Source organism: Miscanthus floridulus, chromosome 9 (genome assembly GCF_019320115.1).
Source record: "Miscanthus floridulus cultivar M001 chromosome 9, ASM1932011v1, whole genome shotgun sequence".
Classification (NCBI taxonomy): domain Eukaryota; kingdom Viridiplantae; phylum Streptophyta; class Magnoliopsida; order Poales; family Poaceae; genus Miscanthus; species Miscanthus floridulus.
Genome location: NC_089588.1, coordinates 85,270,907 through 85,296,404, shown reverse-complemented (window position 1 = coordinate 85,296,404; position 25,498 = coordinate 85,270,907). Strand labels below are relative to the sequence as shown.

At 44.6% G+C, this 25,498-nt stretch overlaps 1 protein-coding gene across 1 annotated transcript; it reads right to left on the bottom strand.

Annotated features, from left to right (window-relative positions):
* Positions 1–8,502: 8,502 nt before the first annotated feature.
* On the bottom strand, positions 8,503–20,784 carry LOC136480213 (uncharacterized). The gene is made up of 5 exons (XM_066477824.1): positions 20,569–20,784; positions 20,377–20,433; positions 9,612–9,818; positions 9,229–9,471; positions 8,503–8,910 (listed from the first exon to the last, which is right to left on the bottom strand). Exons 1-5 carry the CDS (start codon positions 20,782–20,784, stop codon positions 8,503–8,505), a joined length of 1,131 nt encoding a protein of 376 aa, XP_066333921.1.
* Between the last annotated feature and the right edge of the window lie 4,714 nt (positions 20,785–25,498).

The following is a 25,498-nucleotide window of genomic DNA, read 5'->3' as shown; positions in this document are numbered from 1 at the left end:
TGAAGTGAGGATCATTTTCAAATATTTGGTTCAATCTAGATCATTTGCAAAAGATATTTAACTCGGTTTGATCCAAGGATAAGCTTCTTCACACCTCCAAATAAGGGATATCTTGTGCCATGTTGAGTTAGACACTTATAGTTCATTTTCTAGATTAAACACTAGGCTCTTCACAAGCCCACAAACATGTCATATGCTACCACTAGATCATTTCAAACATACATGCAATAGTGGCACCATACAAGCATCAAATTTATTTGATTTTCATAAATGAGCCTAAGACATGATAGGAATGACTAAATGCACTAAACAAGTCCTTCGCAAAGGATGTATGACATGTCAACCAATTTTACCTTGTTTTGCTCGAAGGATAGGCATGTCATATTATGGTAGTGCATCAACACATTTTTGAGAAGTCAAGTATGTTCAATTTATTTTTTAGCTTGCAAAATCTCTTCTCATCAAGTGGCTTGGTGAATATGTCGGCAAGTTGATCATCGGTGCCCACACTCTCAATGCAAATGTCCCCTTTTGTTGGTGATGTCTAATGAAATGATGGCGCACATCTATATGCTTTGTTCTTGAATGTTAAACTGAGTTATTGGTGAGCTTCACAGCACTCTCATTGTCACAAAGCAATGGCACTTGTTTGAATTTGATTCCAAAGTCACTCAAAGTAGCCTTCATCCAAAGTAATTGAGCACAACAACTACTGGCCAAAATGTACTCCGCTTCGGCAGTTGAAAGTGCTACACTATTTTTCTTCTTTGATGACCAAGACATAAGTGATCTTCCTAATAGTTGACATGTGCCCATGGTGCTCTTTCTCTCAACTTTGCATCCCGCATAATCGGAGTCTAAATATCCAATCAACTCAAATCTTACTCCTTTGGGATACTATAATCCAACATTTTGTGTATGCTTCAAGTACCTCAATATTCTCTTGGTTGCCTTCAAATGACTCTCTCTTGGTGTGGCTTGGAATCTAGCACACATGCATACACTAAACATCACATTTGGCCTTGATGTAGTTACATAGAGTAGGCTTCCAATCATAGACCGATACATCTTTTGATCCACCATGTTGCCACTAGCATCACTATCTAAGCTTCCATTTCTCCCCATTAGTGTACTAATTGCTTTGCTCTCATTCATGCCAAACTTCTTGAGCATGTCTTTGATGTACTTGCCTTGACTCACAAATGTGCCATTCTTCATTTGCTTGATTTGAAGACCAAGGAAGTAACTAAGCTCTCCAATCAAAGACATCTCAAACTCACTTGCCATCATCTTTCCAAACTCACAAAAATCTTGATTGGTTGAATCAAAGATAATGTCATCAATATAGATTTGCAACACAAACAAGTCATTGCCTAGCTTCTTGGTGAAGAGAGTGGTGTCAACCTTGCCCGTCTTGAATCCCTTAGAAAGTAGGAAATCCCTTGATCTCTCATGCCATGCTCTTGGTGCTTCTTTCAATCCATACAAAGCCTTTTCTCAACTTGTAGACATGGTTGGGTTTCTTCTCATCTTCAAAATCAGGAGGTTGCTCAATATACACTAGATCATTTATGTACCCATTTAGAAATGTACTATTTACATCCATTTGGTACAACTTGATGTTATTGGCACAAGCATAGGCTACTAAGATCCTTATTTCTTCCAATCTTGCAACCGAGGTATAAGTTTCTCCAAAGTCAAGACCTTCAACTTGAGTGTAACCTTAAGCCACTAATCTTGCTTTGTTCCTTACAACAATCCCATCTTGATCTTACTTGTTTCTAAAGACCCATTTGGTTCCAATGACATTACGATCCTTAGGTCTCTCAACTAACTCCCATACTTGATTTGTTGTGAAGTTGTTTAGCTCTTCATGCATAGCATTTACCCAATCAACATCCAATAAAGCTTCATCTATCTTCTTTGGTTCAATGGATGATACAAATGAGAAATGTTCACAAAATGATGCCAATCTTGATCTTGTTTGTACACTTCTTGAGATATCACCAATTATAGAGTTCAATGGATGATCTCTTGCAACATTGGTTGGTTGGAGCACTTGTACTTGATTGCTTGCACTTTGTTGATCATTGGGTTGAGATGATGCGCTAGTCCCATGTTGTTGATCTTTCACTTTGTCTTCACTTGTACTAGCTTGATCTTGATCATGAAAATCACTATCTAAGCTTCCATTTCTCCCCATTGGTGTACTAATTGCTTTGCTCTCATTCATGCCAAACTTCTTGAGCATGTCTTTGATGTACTTGCCTTGACTCACAAATGTGCCATTCTTCATTTGCTTGATTTGAAGACCAAGGAAGTAACTAAGCTCTCCAATCAAAGACATCTCAAACTCACTTGCCATCATCTTTCCAAACTCACAAAAATCTTGATTGGTTGAATCAAAGATAATGTCATCAATATAGATTTGCAACACAAACAAGTCATTGCCTAGCTTCTTGGTGAAGAGAGTGGTGTCAACCTTGCCCGTCTTGAATCCCTTAGAAAGTAGGAAATCCCTTGATCTCTCATGCCATGCTCTTGGTGCTTCTTTCAATCCATACAAAGCCTTTTCTCAACTTGTAGACATGGTTGGGTTTCTTCTCATCTTCAAAATCAGGAGGTTGCTCAATATACACTAGATCATTTATGTACCCATTTAGAAATGTACTATTTACATCCATTTGGTACAACTTGATGTTATTGGCACAAGCATAGGCTACTAAGATCCTTATTTCTTCCAATCTTGCAACCGAGGTATAAGTTTCTCCAAAGTCAAGACCTTCAACTTGAGTGTAACCTTAAGCCACTAATCTTGCTTTGTTCCTTACAACAATCCCATCTTGATCTTACTTGTTTCTAAAGACCCATTTGGTTCCAATGACATTACGATCCTTAGGTCTCTCAACTAACTCCCATACTTGATTTGTTGTGAAGTTGTTTAGCTCTTCATGCATAGCATTTACCCAATCAACATCCAATAAAGCTTCATCTATCTTCTTTGGTTCAATGGATGATACAAATGAGAAATGTTCACAAAATGATGCCAATCTTGATCTTGTTTGTACACTTCTTGAGATATCACCAATTATAGAGTTCAATGGATGATCTCTTGCAACATTGGTTGGTTGGAGCACTTGTACTTGATTGCTTGCACTTTGTTGATCATTGGGTTGAGATGATGCGCTAGTCCCATGTTGTTGATCTTTCACTTTGTCTTCACTTGTACTAGCTTGATCTTGATCATGAAAATCACTATCTAAGCTTCCATTTCTCCCCATTGGTGTACTAATTGCTTTGCTCTCATTCATGCCAAACTTCTTGAGCATGTCTTTGATGTACTTGCCTTGACTCACAAATGTGCCATTCTTCATTTGCTTGATTTGAAGACCAAGGAAGTAACTAAGCTCTCCAATCAAAGACATCTCAAACTCACTTGCCATCATCTTTCCAAACTCACAAAAATCTTGATTGGTTGAATCAAAGATAATGTCATCAATATAGATTTGCAACACAAACAAGTCATTGCCTAGCTTCTTGGTGAAGAGAGTGGTGTCAACCTTGCCCGTCTTGAATCCCTTAGAAAGTAGGAAATCCCTTGATCTCTCATGCCATGCTCTTGGTGCTTCTTTCAATCCATACAAAGCCTTTTCTCAACTTGTAGACATGGTTGGGTTTCTTCTCATCTTCAAAATCAGGAGGTTGCTCAATATACACTAGATCATTTATGTACCCATTTAGAAATGTACTATTTACATCCATTTGGTACAACTTGATGTTATTGGCACAAGCATAGGCTACTAAGATCCTTATTTCTTCCAATCTTGCAACCGAGGTATAAGTTTCTCCAAAGTCAAGACCTTCAACTTGAGTGTAACCTTAAGCCACTAATCTTGCTTTGTTCCTTACAACAATCCCATCTTGATCTTACTTGTTTCTAAAGACCCATTTGGTTCCAATGACATTACGATCCTTAGGTCTCTCAACTAACTCCCATACTTGATTTGTTGTGAAGTTGTTTAGCTCTTCATGCATAGCATTTACCCAATCAACATCCAATAAAGCTTCATCTATCTTCTTTGGTTCAATGGATGATACAAATGAGAAATGTTCACAAAATGATGCCAATCTTGATCTTGTTTGTACACTTCTTGAGATATCACCAATTATAGAGTTCAATGGATGATCTCTTGCAACATTGGTTGGTTGGAGCACTTGTACTTGATTGCTTGCACTTTGTTGATCATTGGGTTGAGATGATGCGCTAGTCCCATGTTGTTGATCTTTCACTTTGTCTTCACTTGTACTAGCTTGATCTTGATCATGAAAATCACTATCTAAGCTTCCATTTCTCCCCATTGGTGTACTAATTGCTTTGCTCTCATTCATGCCAAACTTCTTGAGCATGTCTTTGATGTACTTGCCTTGACTCACAAATGTGCCATTCTTCATTTGCTTGATTTGAAGACCAAGGAAGTAACTAAGCTCTCCAATCAAAGACATCTCAAACTCACTTGCCATCATCTTTCCAAACTCACAAAAATCTTGATTGGTTGAATCAAAGATAATGTCATCAATATAGATTTGCAACACAAACAAGTCATTGCCTAGCTTCTTGGTGAAGAGAGTGGTGTCAACCTTGCCCGTCTTGAATCCCTTAGAAAGTAGGAAATCCCTTGATCTCTCATGCCATGCTCTTGGTGCTTCTTTCAATCCATACAAAGCCTTTTCTCAACTTGTAGACATGGTTGGGTTTCTTCTCATCTTCAAAATCAGGAGGTTGCTCAATATACACTAGATCATTTATGTACCCATTTAGAAATGTACTATTTACATCCATTTGGTACAACTTGATGTTATTGGCACAAGCATAGGCTACTAAGATCCTTATTTCTTCCAATCTTGCAACCGAGGTATAAGTTTCTCCAAAGTCAAGACCTTCAACTTGAGTGTAACCTTAAGCCACTAATCTTGCTTTGTTCCTTACAACAATCCCATCTTGATCTTACTTGTTTCTAAAGACCCATTTGGTTCCAATGACATTACGATCCTTAGGTCTCTCAACTAACTCCCATACTTGATTTGTTGTGAAGTTGTTTAGCTCTTCATGCATAGCATTTACCCAATCAACATCCAATAAAGCTTCATCTATCTTCTTTGGTTCAATGGATGATACAAATGAGAAATGTTCACAAAATGATGCCAATCTTGATCTTGTTTGTACACTTCTTGAGATATCACCAATTATAGAGTTCAATGGATGATCTCTTGCAACATTGGTTGGTTGGAGCACTTGTACTTGATTGCTTGCACTTTGTTGATCATTGGGTTGAGATGATGCGCTAGTCCCATGTTGTTGATCTTTCACTTTGTCTTCACTTGTACTAGCTTGATCTTGATCATGAAAATCACTAGCTTGCACATTTGAGTTAGAGAGAACTTGATCCTTACCATGTTCAACATCTATCACCTCTCTAGGTCTTATGTCACCAATGTCCATGTTCTTCATTGCATTGACCAATTGAGTGCCCCTCACATTATCTAGATTCTCATCTTCCTTTTGGGAACCCTTGGTTTCACTTGCTCAATCTTGTGTCTTTCTTCAATATGTAGCATTTGCAACCAAAAACCTAAAAGTATGCAATGTTGGGCTTTCTATCATTCAAGAGGTCATATGGGGTCTTCTCCTTCAATGGGTGACAACAGAGTTGGTTGCTATAGTAGCAAGCCATGTGGATTGCTTTGGTCTAAAAAGAATGACTAATATTGTATTCACTCAACATTGATCGTGCCATGTCAATCAAGGTTCTATTCTTCCTCTCAACTAGGCCATTTGATTGTGGAGTGTACTTGGCTGAGAATTATTGATGTCTAATCCCAAACTCATCACACAAATCATCAATTCTTGTGTTCTTGAATTCACTTCCATTGTCACTTCTCACTTTCTTGATAGTTGTTTCCGACTCATTGTGGATTCTTTTAATGAATGTCTTGAAGGTTGCAAACACATCACTCTTGTCAACAAGAAAGAACACACATGTATATCTAGTGAAATCATCCACAATCACAAATCCATATTTGTTTCCATCAATGCTAGTGTATGTGGTTAGTCCAAATAAGTCCATGTGCAACAACTCAAAAGCTTTAAATGTGCTCCTCATGCTCTTCTTAGGATGTGTGATACTAACTTGCTTTCTGGCTTGACATGCACTACATAGCTTATCCTTCTCAAATGTGACATCTTTCAAGCCTCTGACTAAGCCATGCTTAATTAACTTGTTCATTTGTTTCATTCCAACATGACAAGCCTTCCATGCCATAACCAACCCATGCTAGACTTAGTGAGCAAACATGTTGACAATTGAGCTTCTCTAGCATTGAAATCAACCAAGTATTGATTCTCATATCTAAATCCTTTGAATATCAAGTTAGAGCCATCTACACTTATGATCTCTACGTCATCCAGACCAAATATGCACTTGAAACCAAGATCACACAATTGAGCTACCGATAATAGGTTGAAGTTCAAGCTCTCTACTAGTAGCACATTGGAAATGCTCAAGTCATTGGATATTGCAATCTTAACAAGCCCCTTGACCTTGCCTTTGCCATTGTCACCAAATGTGATACTATCAATCCCATTGTTATCATTTTCATTGATTAAATTGAACATTCTTGAATCACCGGTCATGTGTTGTGTACACCCACTATCAAGCACCAAATTACTTCCTCTGGCTTTACAATTGACCTACAAAAGAAGATTAATTCTTTTTAGGTACCCAAACTTGCTTGGGTCTTTGAAGGTTAGTCACTAAGGTCTTTGGTCCCCAAATGGCCTTCTTCTTTGGACCCACAATTGGTGTACCAATAAACTTAGTCTTCACACCATTGGCACCCTTAACAAGCATGTAACAAGAATTAAATCTAATTGAGGATACATTAGGTTGCTTGTTCTTGTTAGTCTTGCAATATTGCTCTATATGCCCAACTTGCTTGCATCTATTGCAAAACTGAATATTGCCTTCCACAAAGCTAGCTTTGGGAGTGACAAAGGCTACCTTGCCTTTCTTAGGGATATAGCCTAATCCCTCTTTGTTGAGAGGAAACCTTTGGCTACCCAAGTACTTTAGCAAGCGGCCATCTCCACTATAGGCATTGCCTAAGGCACGAGTGAGCTCATTCACCTTCTTCTTGAGGGTTTCATTTTTCACCATTAGTGAGGCATCACAAGTGAAACCATCACTCAAAGGTAAAGTAGAAGTGGTAGTACTACAAGAAGGGTTAGTGGGAGTGTTGATGGTAGTTAACATTCATCACAAACCATCAATATAACTTGTATAAATGGCTAAAATTGATCACCAATGTAGACTTAGGGGTTTAAACTGACAAATTCCATGAGTTTTGATAAATTTAAGTTTTTAGTAGGATTAAATCAGAAAACCGCCAAGGAGGACCTATTTGTTAAAAGAAATCATAGAATTTTGCTGCAAAGTTGATGTGGGAAGACTCTAGAAGATGAATCACCGAAGCAGGACATGTGTCTCTGACATGTTGGGTCGCTCGGCCCCACATGGAGGCCGCTCGGCCCCTATGGGCCCCACCTGTCAGCCTCGTTGTTATGTCGGTTCTTCATCACCTTAAGGATTGCATCTCTACCGTTCTTGAAGTTGGTTTGATCCAAGGGCTCATGTTGGACACTCTGGGTTATATATACCAGCCTACGCCCTCTCCAGGGCATGTCTCATTTGATCCTGAGAGCTAAGAACTTAGAAACCCTAATCCATATGTCCACTAGGATCAGAGCTAGCAATCAAGAGAAGATTAGTCCTCAATAGGATCTAGTCTTATATTAGAGATAGTGAGATGGAGTGAGAGGGAAGAGTTTGGAGGAGTCTCAGCCTATCGATGCTCCCTTTATGGCTTGTACCCTGGTGGAATCAAGTTCTTCTTGAGCTTGGTTCTAAGATTTCTCTAGTAATCGACTTCTAATTCAAGTAAGCATCTTGTTCATATTGTTCTTTAGGTTTGCAACTCTCTTTGAGTACTTTAATCCTTGTAGCTCCTAGGTTAAAGTAGTATTTGTAGTGTAAGTATGGTGCTTAGACTCGGTTACTCATGGATGTACCCTATTTTTTGGATTGATGGTAGCTTGTGAGGGTGACTCTTATAGCCTCGTTGAATCCTTTGTAGTCCACCTCCTACTAGTAGGCCTAGTAGGACTTTGTTGCTATAGGAAACATACTCTGCCTATGTTTTCTCTAGTAATATCCTCAAAATTGAATAATAGAAGACAAAGCTTACAGAAGTTAGAACTAGAAGACCTTAGCAGTCTCCTCTATGCTCCTATTATCTAGCCTTGATCGTGAAGTTGGGATAAGTTAGATTTAGTTATTCTCACACATGTTTTCTCAAGTTTGATATAAAACTGGGTACTCGTGGTGAAGTGCTACATCGGTATAATATCTGTGCGCTTGCGGATTATTCTATGTGCATTAATTTATGTCAATAGGGAGCAACAACAATGGGCTTATAAAAACATTCATTAGGAATATCACATGTTTGTCCCACATCATAAGACACAATCACTTGCTCCTTCTTGGCTTCCTCTTTCTTGACTTGCTCGAGGAGAGAGGAGTGAGTGCTTTCAAGGTTAGTGTGAGCATTGCCAAGCTCCTCATGGTCTTCCCTTAGACTCTCATAAGAAGCATTGAGCTCATCAAAGGATCGCTTGAGAGCTTTTAGCTCTTTTTGCAATTCTTTGCATTCCTTTCTCTTCATCTCGTCGACATTCTCCGACATGTCCATGAGAGAATCCTTGGAGTCCTCATCATTATCATCATCATCATCACTCCTACAATCATCACTCTCACAAGCATCATCATCACTTTCATCATATTTTACCTTGGTAGTCTTTGCCATGAGGCAGTTGATGAAGTGTTGAAGATGGAAGCTTGCAGTTGATGGCTATGCTTGCAAGTGCTTTCTTCTTGGATTTCTTGTCATCATCACTTGAGTCATCATCCTCCCAACAAGCATAACTATCCCATGTCACCACATAGCTACCACCCTTCTTCTTTTGGAAGGTCATCTTTTTCTCCTTCTTCTCCTTCTTCTCTTTCTTCTCCTTCTTTTGCTTCTTCTTCTCATCCTCATCATTGTCACTATTGTAAGGACAATCCGCTACAACATAGTATGGCCTGGGCTCTTGCAATTGTAGCATCTTCTCACATATTCTTTGTTCTTGTTGTTGTCTCTTCTCTTTCTAGCACTATAGCCCTTCTTCATGAATATTCCAAACTTGTGCACAAAGAGAGCCATGGCCTCATCATCAATGTCACTAGCATCTTCATGATCACTTGATTCTTGCTTCTTGGACTTGCCCGTGTTCTTGGATGATAAGCTAGCCTTGAATGCTACACTCTTCTTCTTCTTGTCTTCATCTTCCTTCTTATCATCCTTGTCAACCCCTCCCTTTCCACATGGTATGTCTCTTGAGTTATGACATCACCTAGCACTTGGTTAGGGGTTAATTGCTTCAATCCTACTCTTATGATAAGCATTCTCAACATCTCAAATCTCAAAGGTAAGCACATCAAGAACTAATGAGATACATCACCATCATTGATCTTCTCACCCAAAGCCTTCAAATCATTGACAATTAGTTGCAAATGATGGAACATCTCCGAAATGCTCTCATCATCCTTCATCTTGAAGCTTGTCAACTTGTTTTTGAGGATGTATATCTTGGCACTCTTCACGGCCGGTGTGCCCTCATAGGTCTCCAATATCTTCCACACCTCACTAGCTCTATCAAGATCCTTGATTTGCTCAAACACCTTTCAATCAATGGCATTGTAGATGGTGTTGAGAGCCATTGTATTGCATTGCTTATTTGCCTTGTCTTGGTTGGTGAGATTCTCGGGATTAAAAATAGAATAATCATTTTTGGTCACATCCCACACTTGATCATTGATTGAACCAAGATACATCTTCATCTTTCTTTTCTAATAATCATAGCTTATGCCATCAAAGAATTGTGGTTTGCCCCCCACATGGTTGAACACAACTTAAGCCATAATTTGACAATGAGGTTGTTAAGCCTTCAATCAAACGGTGACCACAGCTCCGATACCACTTGAAAGGTCCTAATATGGCTAGAGGAGGGTGAATAACCTATTTAAAACTCTACAAAAACTCTAGAGCAAAAGGATTAGTGACACAAATGGCATAACACAATTTTGCTCTACCTCTACAAGGGTTGCAAGCCACCTATCCAACAATTCTAGTTGCTATGATCACTAAGCACAATCAAGAGCTAGGTCACTACTCACTAAGAGTTCTCAACAAGGCTATACTAAAGAGCTCCACTAGATGAAACTAAACTACAAAGCAAGCTCTCAAAACTAGTTACACTAAAGAGCTTGCTAATACTAGTTTGCAAGAAAATAATGGACTAAGCATGGTGATTATACCGCCATGTCGAGGGATGAACCAATCACAAGATGAATACCAATCAATCATCGGGAGAAATCCAAGAGACAAGCGACACACCAATTTTCTACTGAGGTTCACGTGCTTGCCGGCACACTAGTCCCCATTGTGTCGACCAACACTTGGTGGTTCGGTGATTAATAGGTATCACAAACCTAGCCCACCATAAGAGGCACCGCAATAACCTACCCACAAATGAGGTAACTCAATGACACAAGCAATTTACTAGAGCTACCTTATGGCTCTTCGCTAGGGAGGGTGCAAGACCCCTCACAATCACCAGAGCCAGCCAGGAGCAAATAGCAACACGTGCCGAAGCTCCTCCACTACTCCAAGCCATCTAGGTGGCGGCAACCACCAAGAGTAATAAGAACTTCGTAGCCACAACGATCTCTAAGTGTCACTAGATGCAATCACTCAAGCAAATGCACTTGGAGTCACTCCTAATCTCACTACAATGATGAATCAATGATGGAGATGAGTGGGAGGTGTTTGCTTAGGCTCATAAGGATGTCAAGTATGTCAAAGTGCCAAGAGAGTGAGCCCTAAGCTGGCCAAATACTATATATAGATGGCCTCATGAAATAGAGCCATAGGCTCTACCATGGGCTGACCAAACGCTGCCCTGCATCTGGTCAGGTGAGTTCGATCACCTGATGGCTACTACGCGTCCCCCATTTGAACTAGAGTTACCCAATTTCAATGGTCATCTCTCAGTCACACGATATGTTAAGTAACAACTAGACACAATGCTGGAACGACCAGACTCACATACACAGAGCGTTAGGTCACTTCCAAAAAGGTTCCAGAGCTGGTTTTCTCTGACCGAACTTGTTAGGTCTAGGGTGATCGGACGTGTCGGTGAGTCCGATCAGCTCTACGCTTATCTTCACGCGCACTCGATGCTGACGCCAGTGTACGTCAGGCGTGACCTGATGCGACCCTTGTGTGTCTGGTTATATGACGTCCCCCATGTCCGATCATTCCCTATGCCTTTGGCCAAGTGCCATGCACTAACTCGACGCTGCCTAGGGTCAGCTCCTATGTCCGGTGCAGCGTCCAGTCAGGGACCGATGCCACCTTTTCTTTTTGTAAGTCTGCAACCAGTTCTCTCTTTCTTCCAACTTGCTAACCACAAAGTGTAGAACTTGTGTGCACGTGTGTTAGCATTTTTGAAAGCATTTTGAAGCGACCCTGATTTCTGCGAAGGGAAATCCACAGCGTTGAAGTGTAATAAGACCGTTATAGATCATATTACCCAAATTCCAGTCGAATATCACATCCATACAACAATAAAATCAGAGTACAAATAGTGCGGAATTACATAATTTATTACATTGCCGCATTGGCGGAATCAAAAGTAGCATTCATTCAGAACAGCTTGAAGATAAGATCACCAAACTCGAGCGTAGGAATGAATCCCTCATCCGTCAAACTCCTCGGAGCTATACTCCTCAGTAGAACCTGTGTGCCAAAATTTATCAGTACGATTTGTACTGGCCACTCCCAACCCTATGAGCATTGCTTGTGGAAATTGGGTGCAAGTTGGATATAGTCAAAAGGGACCTATAAGGCTGGGGTTTCCTATTTATTTAGCATATCAAGTATATATAAAAGTATGGTCAAGTTTCAACACCATTCCCCCACACATTCCACCCCATTCCCTTCCTAGAGCCAGGTTTCAATCCTAGGATCGATTTACCACCATCTCCACACCTTTACCGTACCATCGCTCAGTCGATAGGCCAACTCCCTCTTAGCACTGTCTCAAGGCTCATAGCCCCTGGCTATGACCGACACTCTCTCACGGGGGAAGAAGAGAAGGACTCATCTCTCTATCTAGTTTAAGCAAAACCCAGGAAAGGTCCATAGCCAACAAATCAGCATATGTATCGATCGATCAACCATACACTCTGCAGAGGTTTTACATAGCCACAAGATCCGCCTTCCTCACTGACCGTCGTCAACTAGGCTGATACCGGCCGTTTACTAGCCTAGGATAATGCCACTCTACCATTCAGACCTGGTACACCCCAAGTCTAGTCTAGGGTGGCTGAAACTGTGAGTCATGAGCTGGGTCCACAAGGTCTCCATGAAGTCTCGGAAGGGTGTGGGGGAAATCTTCCATGCCCCGTACCTCCTTACACTGTCCGCTATCAACCTAGCAGTAGTGGCAATATCCTACCAAGTAGTCCAGCCGTCCCGCACCATATAGGGTGAGTGGTACGTAAGGCTTCCCGATGAATCTGAGTACTAGTAAGTCCTTAGGGGTGACCAAGCCAGAATGTCTCCATCAGGGTTTTCATTTACCGTGCCACCACAACACCTCCACCTTGGGCTCCTCCCATCATAGGATCACACCCAGGGCCACCTCATATACCATTTACCCACCACAGGTATCCATTCTAGGGGTGCCCAGGTAGCACCTCACGGCAAGACTTGCCCCAGGCTCGTCATATACTCTAACTTGGTCGACACAACCCTCACCCTCCACGCACCCAAGTCACACGCGCAGCACTCTCCCCATAGTCCAGATAACACCAGTTTTCCACCATGCATCAATGTAGTGCAAGCATAGTAGAAGTAATAAGCAACGAAATATAGTAGCGAGCGTGTGACTAGCCTAACAGCAGGGTGAGCAGGGGTAAGGTTGCGTCAAGGTAAAGGCCATCAAGTAAGCACACTACCATGCAAGTCCTATCATAGAGTGAATACAATAATAAAGTAAAGCAATAGCGGTTCTATATTAGCCATGCGTAATAGGTGCTATGAGATTGGGTGGGATGTGGCACCTTCAGTGTAGTCGTCTCCATACTCCTCATGGTACTCACGATCCTCGTCCGTTAGGTTCTCCTCCGAGTCTGCAAACGATCACATTATAGTCGCGTTAGCGACATCTATAGAATAGCACAAAGAAGCAATGAAAATTCAAAAGAGCCAAATGCACTCAAACATGGGTTCATTACGTAGAGCTCGATTTTAGATGAATTTTGGTCCTAGTTTTGTATTTTTCTGAGGTCGTATGAATTAGTTATGAATTTCCAAAGATTAAATCTATTTCTGAAAATGGAAAAAGGCTGAACTAATCCTGGGCTGACACGTGTCACGCTGTGGCTGGTCCACGTGGCATGCTGACGTCAGCATCGTCATCGTCTCGGTTCTGAGCTGATAGGTGGGGTCCAGCTGACGTCAGCAGCTGATGTCACCGTGATGTCAGCATGATGTCACCCCAGCTGCGTTGGCTTCTGACGTATGGGTCCTGCGTGATGTCATCATGTCGTCAGCATATGATGTGTGGGTCCAGAGTGTCTATGCCACTGACATGTGGGGCCAGGTCAACGTTGATCGGTCAACGATCAATACAGGCCGGGTTCAAACTAGGCCTAGACAGGGCTGGATTTGGGCCGGTCTGGGCCGGGCTGACCCAAACACGTGGCGTGCTGTGGCACTGCCACGTGGCGCAGTTGGGCTCTTACTGGGCTTCATTTCCTAGCTGTGGACGTGAGCGCGGCTCATGGTGGACCCAAGTTCACGGTCCATGGACCTAAGGCAGGGTCCATGGTCGACCGAGTCCTTCGTCATTTCCCCTCGGCTCGGCTCATGTGCACCGGGTGTAGGGCTACGCTGCCCAACTCACCCCTTCTCCTCTGTTTCTTCCATGGCACGCTCCTGCCAGCGACGTGCTCATCGGCGAGCTCCCGCAACGGCTCAGGCATCCAATTAAGGTGGGGAAAAGCCTCCCCGCGCCATGGCGACTGTGACGGTGGGGTTGGGGCAACGGATGGCGCTTCCTAAGTCACTGGTCACGGCGAACGGCGGCTCGAGCACAACCGGCATGTGGGAATGGCGTGGGTGCAGCAGCATTGGCTAGTTCTGTGGTGCGCGTGGGCGTCACAATGCTTCAGCAGGCATGTTGGGCAGGTTGAGGGGTCCTCTAGGGCCTCTGGTGGCTTTGGCCATGGCGGCGGCCTTCCAATCACGTTGGTGGCGTCGGTGTGGGGGCTATGGCCTTGGAGGGGCGTCACAGTGGGGTGTGTAGGCTCCTATGGATCCATGTGGACGCGGCGAGGGCGTCCAGAGCTCAAGGCAGGACTTTCGGTTTCTAGGTGGCCGGTAGGGACTTCCCAGCAGCCACGGCAACATGGTGACGACGGCGAGGCACGTGGGTCACTATGGGGTTCTAGTGGGGTGGTCACAGCGTGCGCATGAGTTACCTGTGGCTTCAGCGAATAGGACAGGCGAGTTAAGGAGACGCTAGGCGCTCCTAGCGGTGCTGGCCATGGTGATCTGGTGCTCTAGGCGGTGGTGGCGGTGCTCTGGCCAGTGGTCTGGTGCTCTGGCCGGTGGTGGCAGTGCTATGGCCGATGGTCTGGTGCTCTGGCTGGTGGTCTGGTGCTCTATGGCTACGTTCTAGCCTAGCGAGGTGGTCGGGGGCACCGGTGATGGTCACGCCATGACAGCGGCGTTGCAAGCACGGCGAGCGAGTGCTCTGCTTCGGCATCCGTGGTGCTTGGAGGGGTCTACAGCGTCCAAGGGCTCGGAGGTGGTCGCGGTGTGCGCATGAGTGTGCTGTGCTTGTGTGCCTAGAGACCGGAGATGGCCTTGGCCTACGTGCTCACGGTATGGAGCGCCATGGCCATAGTAGCAAGGTCTAGTGGCAAGCAGGGGGAAGAACCAAGGGCTCACTGTAGGTGTCGACGACAATAGGGTGGCGATGCAGTGGCGGTTCGAGGCCGTGTAGCTCTAGAAGCCGTGCCATGCAGTGTCGCTCGCTCCAGCTCTGGTGATCTCCTGGTCTTCCTCCCGGCAGCGGCTCCGCCCTCTTTGTTCTTCTCCTCCCCTCGGCCCTCGTGCTGGGTGGTCTGGTGGATGGCCACAAGTGGCGGCGGGGCGATGGAGGGGCGCTAGGGTGACCAAGGTCCGAGCTTTATAGCCAAGCTCCATGCTCCTATGGCGGACAGCGATCGAGCGGTGGAGGCGTGTTCAGTGGCATCCAATGGCTCGCGTGAGGTTGCGTGGGTGCGGCGCAAGGAAAAGACAGGGCCATGCCTCGGGCGTGACCCCTGGCCCGCCCTACCACCGCTGTCGGGCGCCGGTCGCGTAGGCGATTGAGGCGTGGGTGAGGAAGACGGCACTGTAGACAGGGTGGCTGACATGTGGGGCCCACGTGGCAGCGGCTACGGGTGAAGAAAAAAAGGGGCGCGTGGGTGAGCAGCGCGCGGGGCTGGTCGCTGGGCCACAAGTTGGGCCGCGTGTGCGCGCTGGGTGAAGGCGGGCGCGGTTGGCAGGCCGGTTGGGCTGGCTGGCTTACGCGGGCCGAGCTGCTGGCTGGGAGGCCTACTTCTTCTTTTCCTTTTTCTGTTTTTCATTTCTTTTCCATTGTTTGAATTCAAATTTGGTTTAGAATTTGAATTCATAACTGATGTAACTTATTCATTGGAGTTTAGGGAATTTTGTTTAGCTATTTTGTATAACAAAAATAGATGTGGTTTTGTTGTACAAAAATAGGGTTAGTTTACTCCTTAAGCATTTATTCTTTTGATTTGTTTAATAATTACTTTATGGTTTATTACTTTAATGGAATTGTTAAGCATAACATAAAGCAAATGGAAATCCAAATCACAACTTGAATTATCAATGTATGCAATACTTTATTTATTAGAATTTAAATAATCATAATCAACAAATGACATGCCATGCTTATGTGTTGACTTGGGTTGGGGTTAGACCTAATGCATCTCTTAGGTTGGGTTTCTCTACATGACACACATCATCACATGGGAGTTTTGAGAAAAAAAATTTATAGTTGGTATTTTTGGTGTGTGGATTTTTGGGTTGTTACAGTCCTACCCCTTAACAGAATCTCGTCCCCGAGATTAAAGCATAACATACTCTTCAAAGAGGTAAGGATATTGTAGCTGGAGGTCACACTCTTTCTTCCATGTTGCTTCTCTCTCAGTGTGGTTACTCCATTGGATCTTGCACATAGGAATAGTCTTGCTTCGGGTCTCTTTGGTATCTCTGCCCAGAATTCTGATATGATGTTCTTTATACTCAAGTGTATCTTGAATGTCAAGTGTATTAGTTGGAACTACTTCATCGGGCACTCTCATACACTTTTGTAGCTGTGAGACATGGAATATGGGATGTACACCCGCCAATTCCTTCGGTAGCTCAAGTTTGTAGGCGAGCCTTCCAATCCTCTTGCAAATCTTGTATGGGCCAACAAACCTAGGGGCAAGCTTCCCTTTCACATGAAATCTAATGGTCCCACGTAGCGGGGATACCTTGAGATAGATGAAGTCCCCCACATTGAACACAAGTTCTCTTCTCCTTTTATCAGCATAACTCTTGTATCGACTTTGTGCAATTCTCAAATTCTCTTTCACTTGAGCAACTCCTTCTGCATCTTGTATTTTAGCGGAATCAAAGAACGATCTTTCACCCGGTTGAGACCACATCAAAGGTGTCTTACAAGGTCTACCATATAGAGCTTCAAACGATGACTTCTTGATACTGGCTTGATAGCTGTTGTTGTAAGAGAACTCTGCATAGGGTAAACATTTCTCCCAATCAGAGCCATAATTCAGTACACTAGTGCGAAGCATGTCTTCTAAGATCTGATTTACTCATTTTGTTTGTCCATCTGTCTGTGGGTGATAAGCGGCACTAAAATCAAGTTTGGTTCCCATGGACTTGTGCAGAGATTCCTAGAATCAGGACACAAACTGAGGACCACGATCAGATACAATACTGGAGGGAGCTCCATGCAGTCTGAGAATATGCTCAATATATAGATCTACTAATTTTTCTGCATTGGTCTTGGTCTTCACTGGTACAAAGTGAGCAATCTTGGTCAAACGATCAACAATCACCCAGATGGAATCATTGCCTTTCTGTGAATGGGGCAATCCAACTATGAAATCCATGGATATGCTCTCCCATTTCCACTCGGGGATGTCAAGAGGCTTTAGCAATCCTGCAGGCCTTTGATGTTTAGCCTTGACTCTATTACAGGTGTCACATCGTGCCACATGTCCTGCAATGTCCATCTTCATGCCTTTCCACCAAAAGTGTTTCTTCAAGTCTTGATACATCTTCGAACCTCCAGGGTGAATACAATACTTAGAATCATGGGCTTCTGACAGAATTTCCTCTCGTAGGGCTAGATCTGAAGGTACACAGATTCTATCCTTGAACCAGATGGTCCCTTGTTCATCTTCATGGTGGTTCGTCTTGTAGCCTAGTTTCATCAGACCACGGAGATATTCGATCTCTTCACAATTTTTCTGAGCTTGATGGATGTGATCTGTGAGATCATAATGTATGCAGAGCTCATTCAACAAGCCATGCGGTAGTATCTCAAGCTAGAAATCTTCAATCTCTTCCTTGAGCTCAGGTGGTATGGATTCAGTGATCAAAGTGTGACAGTAACTCTTGTGACTGAGAGCATCTACGACTACATTAGCTTTTCCCAGATGATAGTGAATTTCCAGGTCGTAGTCCTTGATCAACTCTAGCTATCGGCATTGCCTCATATTTAGATCTTCCTGAGTGAAAAAGTGCTTCAAGCTCTTGTGATCCGTATAGATATCACACTTGTTGCCTATCAAATAGTGTCTCTAGATCTTCAAGGCATGCACAACTGCTGCTAACTCAAGATCATGGGTTGGGTAACGGTTCTTGTGTTCTTTCAATTGTCGAGACGCATATGCTATCACTCATCCATCTTGCATCAGTACACAACCAAGTCCTTGACGGGATGCATCACAATAGACCATGAAATCTTTGCTGATATCAGGCAATGCTAGCACAGGAGTTGTGGTAAGCTTCTATTTCAATTCCTAAAAGCTTTGTTCACACTCGGGCGTCCACTCAAACTCCTTAGTCTTCTTAAGAAGGTTGGTCATTGGACGGGCTATCTTAGAGAAGTTCTCAATGAATCGGCGATAATATCTAGCCAATCCTAAGAAACTTCTGACTTCTGTCACATTACGAGGTTGATCCCATTCTTTCACAGCTTCAATCTTGGCTGGGTCAACTACAACACCTTCAGCTGATAGTACATGGCCAAGGAAGGCAACTTTCTATAGCCAAAATTCGCATTTGCTAAACTTTGCGTAGAGCTGATGTTGGGCTAATTTCTCAAGCATAGTTCTCAGATGATGTTTATGTTCTTTGGCGGTGGGTGAATAAACAAGGATGTCATCAATGAATACTACCACGAACTTATCCAGTTCATCCATGAAAACCTTATTCATCATGTTCATGCAGTATGCAGGAGCATTCGTGAGTCCAAAGGACACCACAATGAACTCAAACTATCCATACCTAGTCACAAAGGCTGTCTTCAATATGTCACTCTCTCGAATCTTCATCTGATGATAGCCAGATCTGAGATCAATCTTGGAGAAATACTTGGCACCTTGAAGCTGATCAAGCAGATCATTGATTCTTGGCAGAGGGTACTTGTTCTTGATGGTGATTGCATTCAAGTTCCGATAGTCAATGCACATTCTCATTGAGCCATCCTTCTTCTTAATAAACAGAACAGGGGATCCCTAGGGTGAAGCACTGGGTCTGATATATCCCTTCGAGATGAGCTCATCAAGCTGTTTCTTGAGCTTAGCCAGTTCATCAACTGACATGCGATAGGGTCTCTTGGCAATGGGTCCTGTTCCTGGCAAGAGATCAATGATGAAATCTACATCACGGTCTGGTGGCATACCCGGTAATTCTTTAGGGAATACATCGGGATAGTCTCTGACCACAGGCACATCATGAACTATCTTCTCCTCTTTCTGTGATTTTGAACTGGCTTTAAGGGCACACAAGATAGAGGTAGACTTTTTGGACTGGGGTTCACATCTAATGACTTGGCCTGATGGGTGGGTTACTTGGACGTATCTAGGTGAACATGATATGATACCTCAGTGAAGGGTTAACCAATCCATACCTAAGATGACATCTAGGTTTGTGGAAGGTAACAGGGTTAGGTCGGCTTTAAAGATAAGACCCTCAATGGTAAGACTCACTCCCTTACAGATGTGGGTGCATTTTAGGTCTCCTATAGGTGAGCTAGTGATGATAGGCTTTTCACGTGGGGTTATAGATAGGTCATGTCCTCGTGCAAACTTGGATGATATGTAAGAACAAGTTGCTCCTGAGTCAAATAGAACTGATGTAGTATTGCCATTAACTAAAAACATACCATACACCATGTCAGGGGCAGCCTGTGCTTCCTCGGTGTCCAGATGGTTGAGATGTCCAGGGTAGCAGATCCCTTGAACTGAGACTTCTGAGCAGCTGAGTTCTGAGGGCACTCAGCGGCTTTGTGACCTGGTTGGCCACAAGCGAAGCAGGTGAAAGGCGCACTGCCTATAGGTGTTGGTGTGGGTGCCTTCTAGTTTCCAGTGCCTGGCGTAGAGCGGTTCTGTGCTGGGTGTTCATTCACAGAGCGGGAATGGTTGAAATGGTCCTGAGCATAATGGTCCCAGGTGTAACGATCCTGAGCAGGGCGGGAGTATTTGGTGGTGTAGCCTCCACTACCCCTACTCAATCTAGGGTTGTCACCCCTGTTGTGGCGAGAGCGCTCCCTAGAGGGTGCATCTCTATGGAACCTCTTGCGATCACGTCCACGAAAGGACTCCTCAGGCTTACGCTTCCTCTCCCTGTACTCTTCTCTAGCTTTAGCACGGTCCTTCTCAATCTGGATGCAGCGATCCACTAGAGCACACAGTGTGTTACTCTCAATACCGCCAAACTTTAGTTTGATGTGTGGGTTAAGTCCCTTGTGGTAATAGTACAGCTTCTCCTTCTCAGAGTTCACAACATAGGAAGGGGCATAGCGCAGAAGGTTGGTGAAATGGGTAGTGTACTAGTCACCTTGTCCTTTCCCATCTTGATGTTGCAGAACTCCTCGGCTTTGGCCTCCATGATACCCTTGGGAATGTGATACTCAGTGAATGCTTTGGCAAACTCATCCCATGAGATATTGGCAGGGTCCTCATGGGAATCACTAAAACTGTCCCACCAGGCACGTGCTGCACCTGTGAGCTGGTGTGTGGCAGCTCCAACACACTCCTCGTCGGTGAGAGTTGTGAGGTCAAGCTTCTTCTCCATCTCCTTGAGCCAGTCATTGTTTACAAGTAGGTTAGGGTCGGTGCCATCATAGGTAGGTGGCCTTAGCTTTAGAAATCCTTCCAGCTTCCTTTGGAAATCATTCTGCTGACCTCCCTGATGACGGTTTGCTCCTTCTACAAGAGCTACAAGAAGCTGAGTCTGTTGTGCCATTACTTTTGCCAGGTTCAGTGGTGGTGGTGGAATGTTCCCCTCAGGCGGCGGGGTATTCTCCAGGTGGAAGGGTATCCCTCCACGTCCACGGCCACGTCCATGGCCATGGTTGTTGCCACCACGGCCCCCATTTGGTTCAACTGGCTCAGGGGTGGGCGCACGTCCATGGTTCATTAGGCGATTGGATCAACAGTTCGGCATCTGCAACACGAATCATAGGAATCTTAGTGCTTGTGCCATAAGTGCTTATAATTTGATATGATTACATGATTTTGACGATTTAAAGAAAAACATTTATACTATCCAACACTCATTACAAAGAAGCGATAAGATCCATAAGATGCAATAAGATCCAAAACATTCATTACATGGGTTTTATTACATAGCATCATCTCCAGTAGCTACACTTGAAGACATGCGAGAATTGTACTACGCATAATGTCTCATAATGCATCTCATAAGGGGTACATCATGGGGTATAACTCATGGAAGCAACTGACATGACTCTTGACCATGCAGGGTCATCTACTCTAACTCATACACCGCAGCTAGGATACGACTGTTCTCGATCTCGATCTCCTCGTCAGACTTGTGAAGTCGGGACACGTACTTCAAGGCCTCGGCGAGCTCCTCACTAGGCTTGGCTCTAGGTAGGGTAGGGCAGGCGTCTAGGTTGAGGCGAGTCGGGGCTAACTCAAACTCCTCTATCCTAGGCTTCGTCTTGCTATGAATCTCCTAGGGTAGCTGATCCCACATACCCTTCATCTCCCTGAGGCGCTTCCTGTCAGACTTTTGCCAAGCCTACCATGTCCTCTCACACTTGTCCTATAGGTACTCGGTCTGCCTGAGTGCCTCAATCAGGTGACCCTGGTTGAGAACAGCCTTCTTCCTAAACTCCTCTAGCTCTTGAGTCATGGTCTTGTTCTGAGATTGGATCTTCAGCAAATCAATCCCTTTGGATCTCTCTCTGTCTCCTCTGCGGTTGAACTCAGCCTTCTTGTCGTCCAACTCTCTCTACAACTCTAAGACCTTGCTGTCGAGGTAGCAGTTCCTATTGCCTAGGTCGACTGCTTTGTCCTGTAAGTCAGTGACCTCAGCTTTATGGACTTCTTCATGATGGTTGAGCTCGTCCTGTAGCTTAGCGACTGTCTCCAGTAGACTAGCTCGCTCCTGTGCTCCCAGCAAGTCTCGCTCCTAGTACTCCCACCGGAGGGCCTGGTCCTAACGTCTCCTCCGCTCCAGCTAGGTCACGTACCTGTCCTGCTCTAGTAGGTGGATAGCTAAGACGTGAAGGCAGCTGTCCTCCTCGGCAAGGATAACTTTGCTGGCTGTGAAACTCTGCTCACTAGGGGTAAGGCTGAGGTCGAGGGCCTAGGGAAGTAAACGGAACTCTGTCATCTTCAGGTGCTCGTAGTGGTCCCTCATCATTCTGCGAAGTGCCTTGTGTGAGATAGCCTGCAGTCCCTCCTCGACTGTGTCCTCTATAGTCAACTCGGTGAAAGCTAGGACAGAAGGTAAGGTAGTGCTAGCTGGGAACTCGACTGAGGTGACAACCGGTCCTTCGATTCCTCCTTCTTGAGCTAGCTTCCCGGTACAGGTGACCTTGACAAGCTTGTCGGGGACTCCTAACATGACAAGAACTCGGCAGAGGGTCTGTGCAAAACCCTCGAGCTCACGTAGGTCGAAGGTAAGCTTGGCATGGTCCAGAGGTAGCGGTCCTAGAGGCGGCCAGTCAATGTTCGTTGCCATCTGCATGTTTTAAGGAACAGGTGTTAGCAGGTCAATAATAGATAAGCCTTGCATAAAAGTAAATATGGGGTTGGTATATAACTGAAAGAAGGGCTGTTCACGTCCTATTCTATCGTCCATTCCTAAGGGTTTCGTCCTATGGTCAAGTATGGCTCTGATACCAACTAAAGCGACCCCGATTTCCGTGAAGGGAAATCCACAGCGTCAAAGTGTAATAAGACCATTATAGATCATATTACCTAAATTCCAGTCGAATATCACATCCATACAATGATAAAAACAGAGTACAAATAGTGTGGAATTACATAATTTATTACATCGCCGCATTGGCGGAATCAAAAGTAGCATTCATTTAGAACAGCTTGAAGATAAGATCACCAAACTCGAGCGTAGGAATGAATCCTCATCCGTCAAACTCCTCAGAGCTATACTCCTTAGCAGAACCTATGTGCCAAATGTTATCAGTACGATTTATACTGGCCACTCCCAACCCTATGAGCATTGCTTTGTAGAAATTGGATGCAAGTTGGATATATTCAAAAGGGACCTATAAGGCTGGGGTTTCCTATTTATTTAGCATATCAAGTATATATAAAAGTATTGTCAAGTTTTAACACCATTCCCCCCACACATTCCACCCCATTCGCTTCCTAGAGCCAGGTTTCGATCCTAGAATCGATTTACCACCATCTCCACACCTTTACCGTACCATCGCTCAGTCGACAGACCAACTCCCTCTCAGCACTGTCTCAAGGCTCGTAGCCCCTGGCTATGACTGACACTCTCTCACCCGTGAAGAAGAGAAGGACTCATCTCTCTATCTAGTTTAAGCGAAACCCAGGAAAGGTCCATAGCCGACAAATCAGCATATGTATCGATCGATCAACCATACACTCTGCAGAGGTTTTACATAGCCACAAGATCTGCCTTCCTCGCTGACCGTCGTCAACTAGGTTGATACCGGCCGTTTACTAGCCTAGGATAATGCCACTCTACCATTCAGCCCTGGTACACCCCTAGTCTAGTCTGGGGTGGCTGAAACTGTGAGTCATGAGCCGGGTCCACAAGGTCTCCATGAAGTCTCGAAAGGGTGTGGGGGAAATCCTCCACGCCCCGTACCTCCTTACACTATCCGCTATCAACCTAGCAGTAGTGGCAATATCCTACCAAGTAGTCCGACCGTCCCGCACCATATAGGGCGAGTGGTACATAAGGCTTCCCGGTGAATCTGAGTACTAGTAAGTCCTTAGGGGTGACCAAGCCAGAATGTCTCCATCAGGGTTTCCATTTATCGTGCCACCACAGCACCTCCACCCTGGGCTCCTCCCATCATAGGATCACACCCAGGGCCACCTCATATACCATTTACCCACCACAGGTATCCATTCCAGGGGTGCCTAGGTAGCACCTCACGACAAGACTTGCCCCAGGCACGTCGTATACTCTAACTTGGTCGACACAACCCTCACCCTCCATGCACCCAAGTCACACACGCAGCACTCTCCCCATAGTCCAGATAACACCAGTTTTCCACCACGCATCAATGTAGTGCAAGCGTAGTAGAAGTAATAAGCAATGAAATATAGTAGCGAGCGTGTGACTAGCCTAACAGCAGGGTGAGCAGGGGTAAGGTTGCGTCAAGGTAAAGGCCATCAAGTAAGCACACTACCATGCAAGTCCTATCATAGAGTGAATACAACAATAAAGTAAAGCAATAGCGGTTGAAGGGTCGAGATGGTGGACTAGAGGGGGGGTGAATAGTCTTTTCTATGACTTAATCGCGTCGGCTAACCGATACAAATGTGGAATTAAAACTATCGGTCTAGCCAAGACTATACCCCACTATATGTGTTCACTAGCACCTTGCAAAGATAACAAATATGCAACAAAAGGTGCCGGGCTAGCTAGAGCTCTCCTAAACAATTCTAGGAGCAAGGTTACACAAACCTATGCCACTAGTACTTTAAGCAACAAGGGAGCTCCTACACATGCTAGTAAGCAAAAGCACAAAGCTAACGATGCTCACTAGCAATGCTCAATAACAAGGCAACCAATGCCTAATTAGAGAGCGCAAAAACTTAGCTACACAAACTAAGCAATGTGACTAACAAGGTTACTAAAACCAAATTAGCCACGCAAGGGAGCTACTTCTATGCTACACAAGCAAGAAGGTAATTAGCAAGCTACACAAGCTATCTAATTACAAGAGCAACAACACAAGCTTAATGTATATGAATGTAAACGCAAGCTTGTGTAACGGGGATGCAAACCAACGGGAAGAACAAGGTTGACACAATGATTTTTCTCCCGAGGTTCACGTGTTTGCCAACACGCTAGTCCCCGTTGTGTCGACCGCTCACTTGGTGGTTCGGTGGCTAATTAGCATCACCCGCTAAGCCTGCACATCGGGTGCCGCAAGAACCTATCCCTTGAGTGAGGATAGTTCAATGACACGCTTTACTAGAGTTGCTCTTCGCGGCTCCTGCGGGGCGAGCACAATGCCCCTCACAAGCACTTCTCCAGAGCGCCGCACAAGCTTCTTGCGCACTTCGACGGAGACCACCACCAAGCCATCTAGGAGGTGGCAACCTCCAAGAGTAACAAGCACCACCGGCTTGCAACTCGATCACCTAGTGCCACTCGATGCAACCTCACGATGCAATCGCACTAGAATCACTCACTCACACAATCAAATGATCACTATCAAGTATATGTGTGATGGAGGGCTCCCAAGCACTCACAAGCATGGACACTAAGTCCCTTGAGGTGCTCAGCACCAGCCATGGCTGAAGGCCACTTCTATTTATAGCCCCAAGGGCTAAACTAGCCGTTACCCCCTTCACTAGGCAACGGTCGGGCCGACCGGACGCTCTGGTCGTGTTGACCGGACGCTGGACCTCAGCGTCCAGTCACCCACAGACGACCACGTGTCTCGGTTCCAACAGTCACTTGACCTGACCGGACG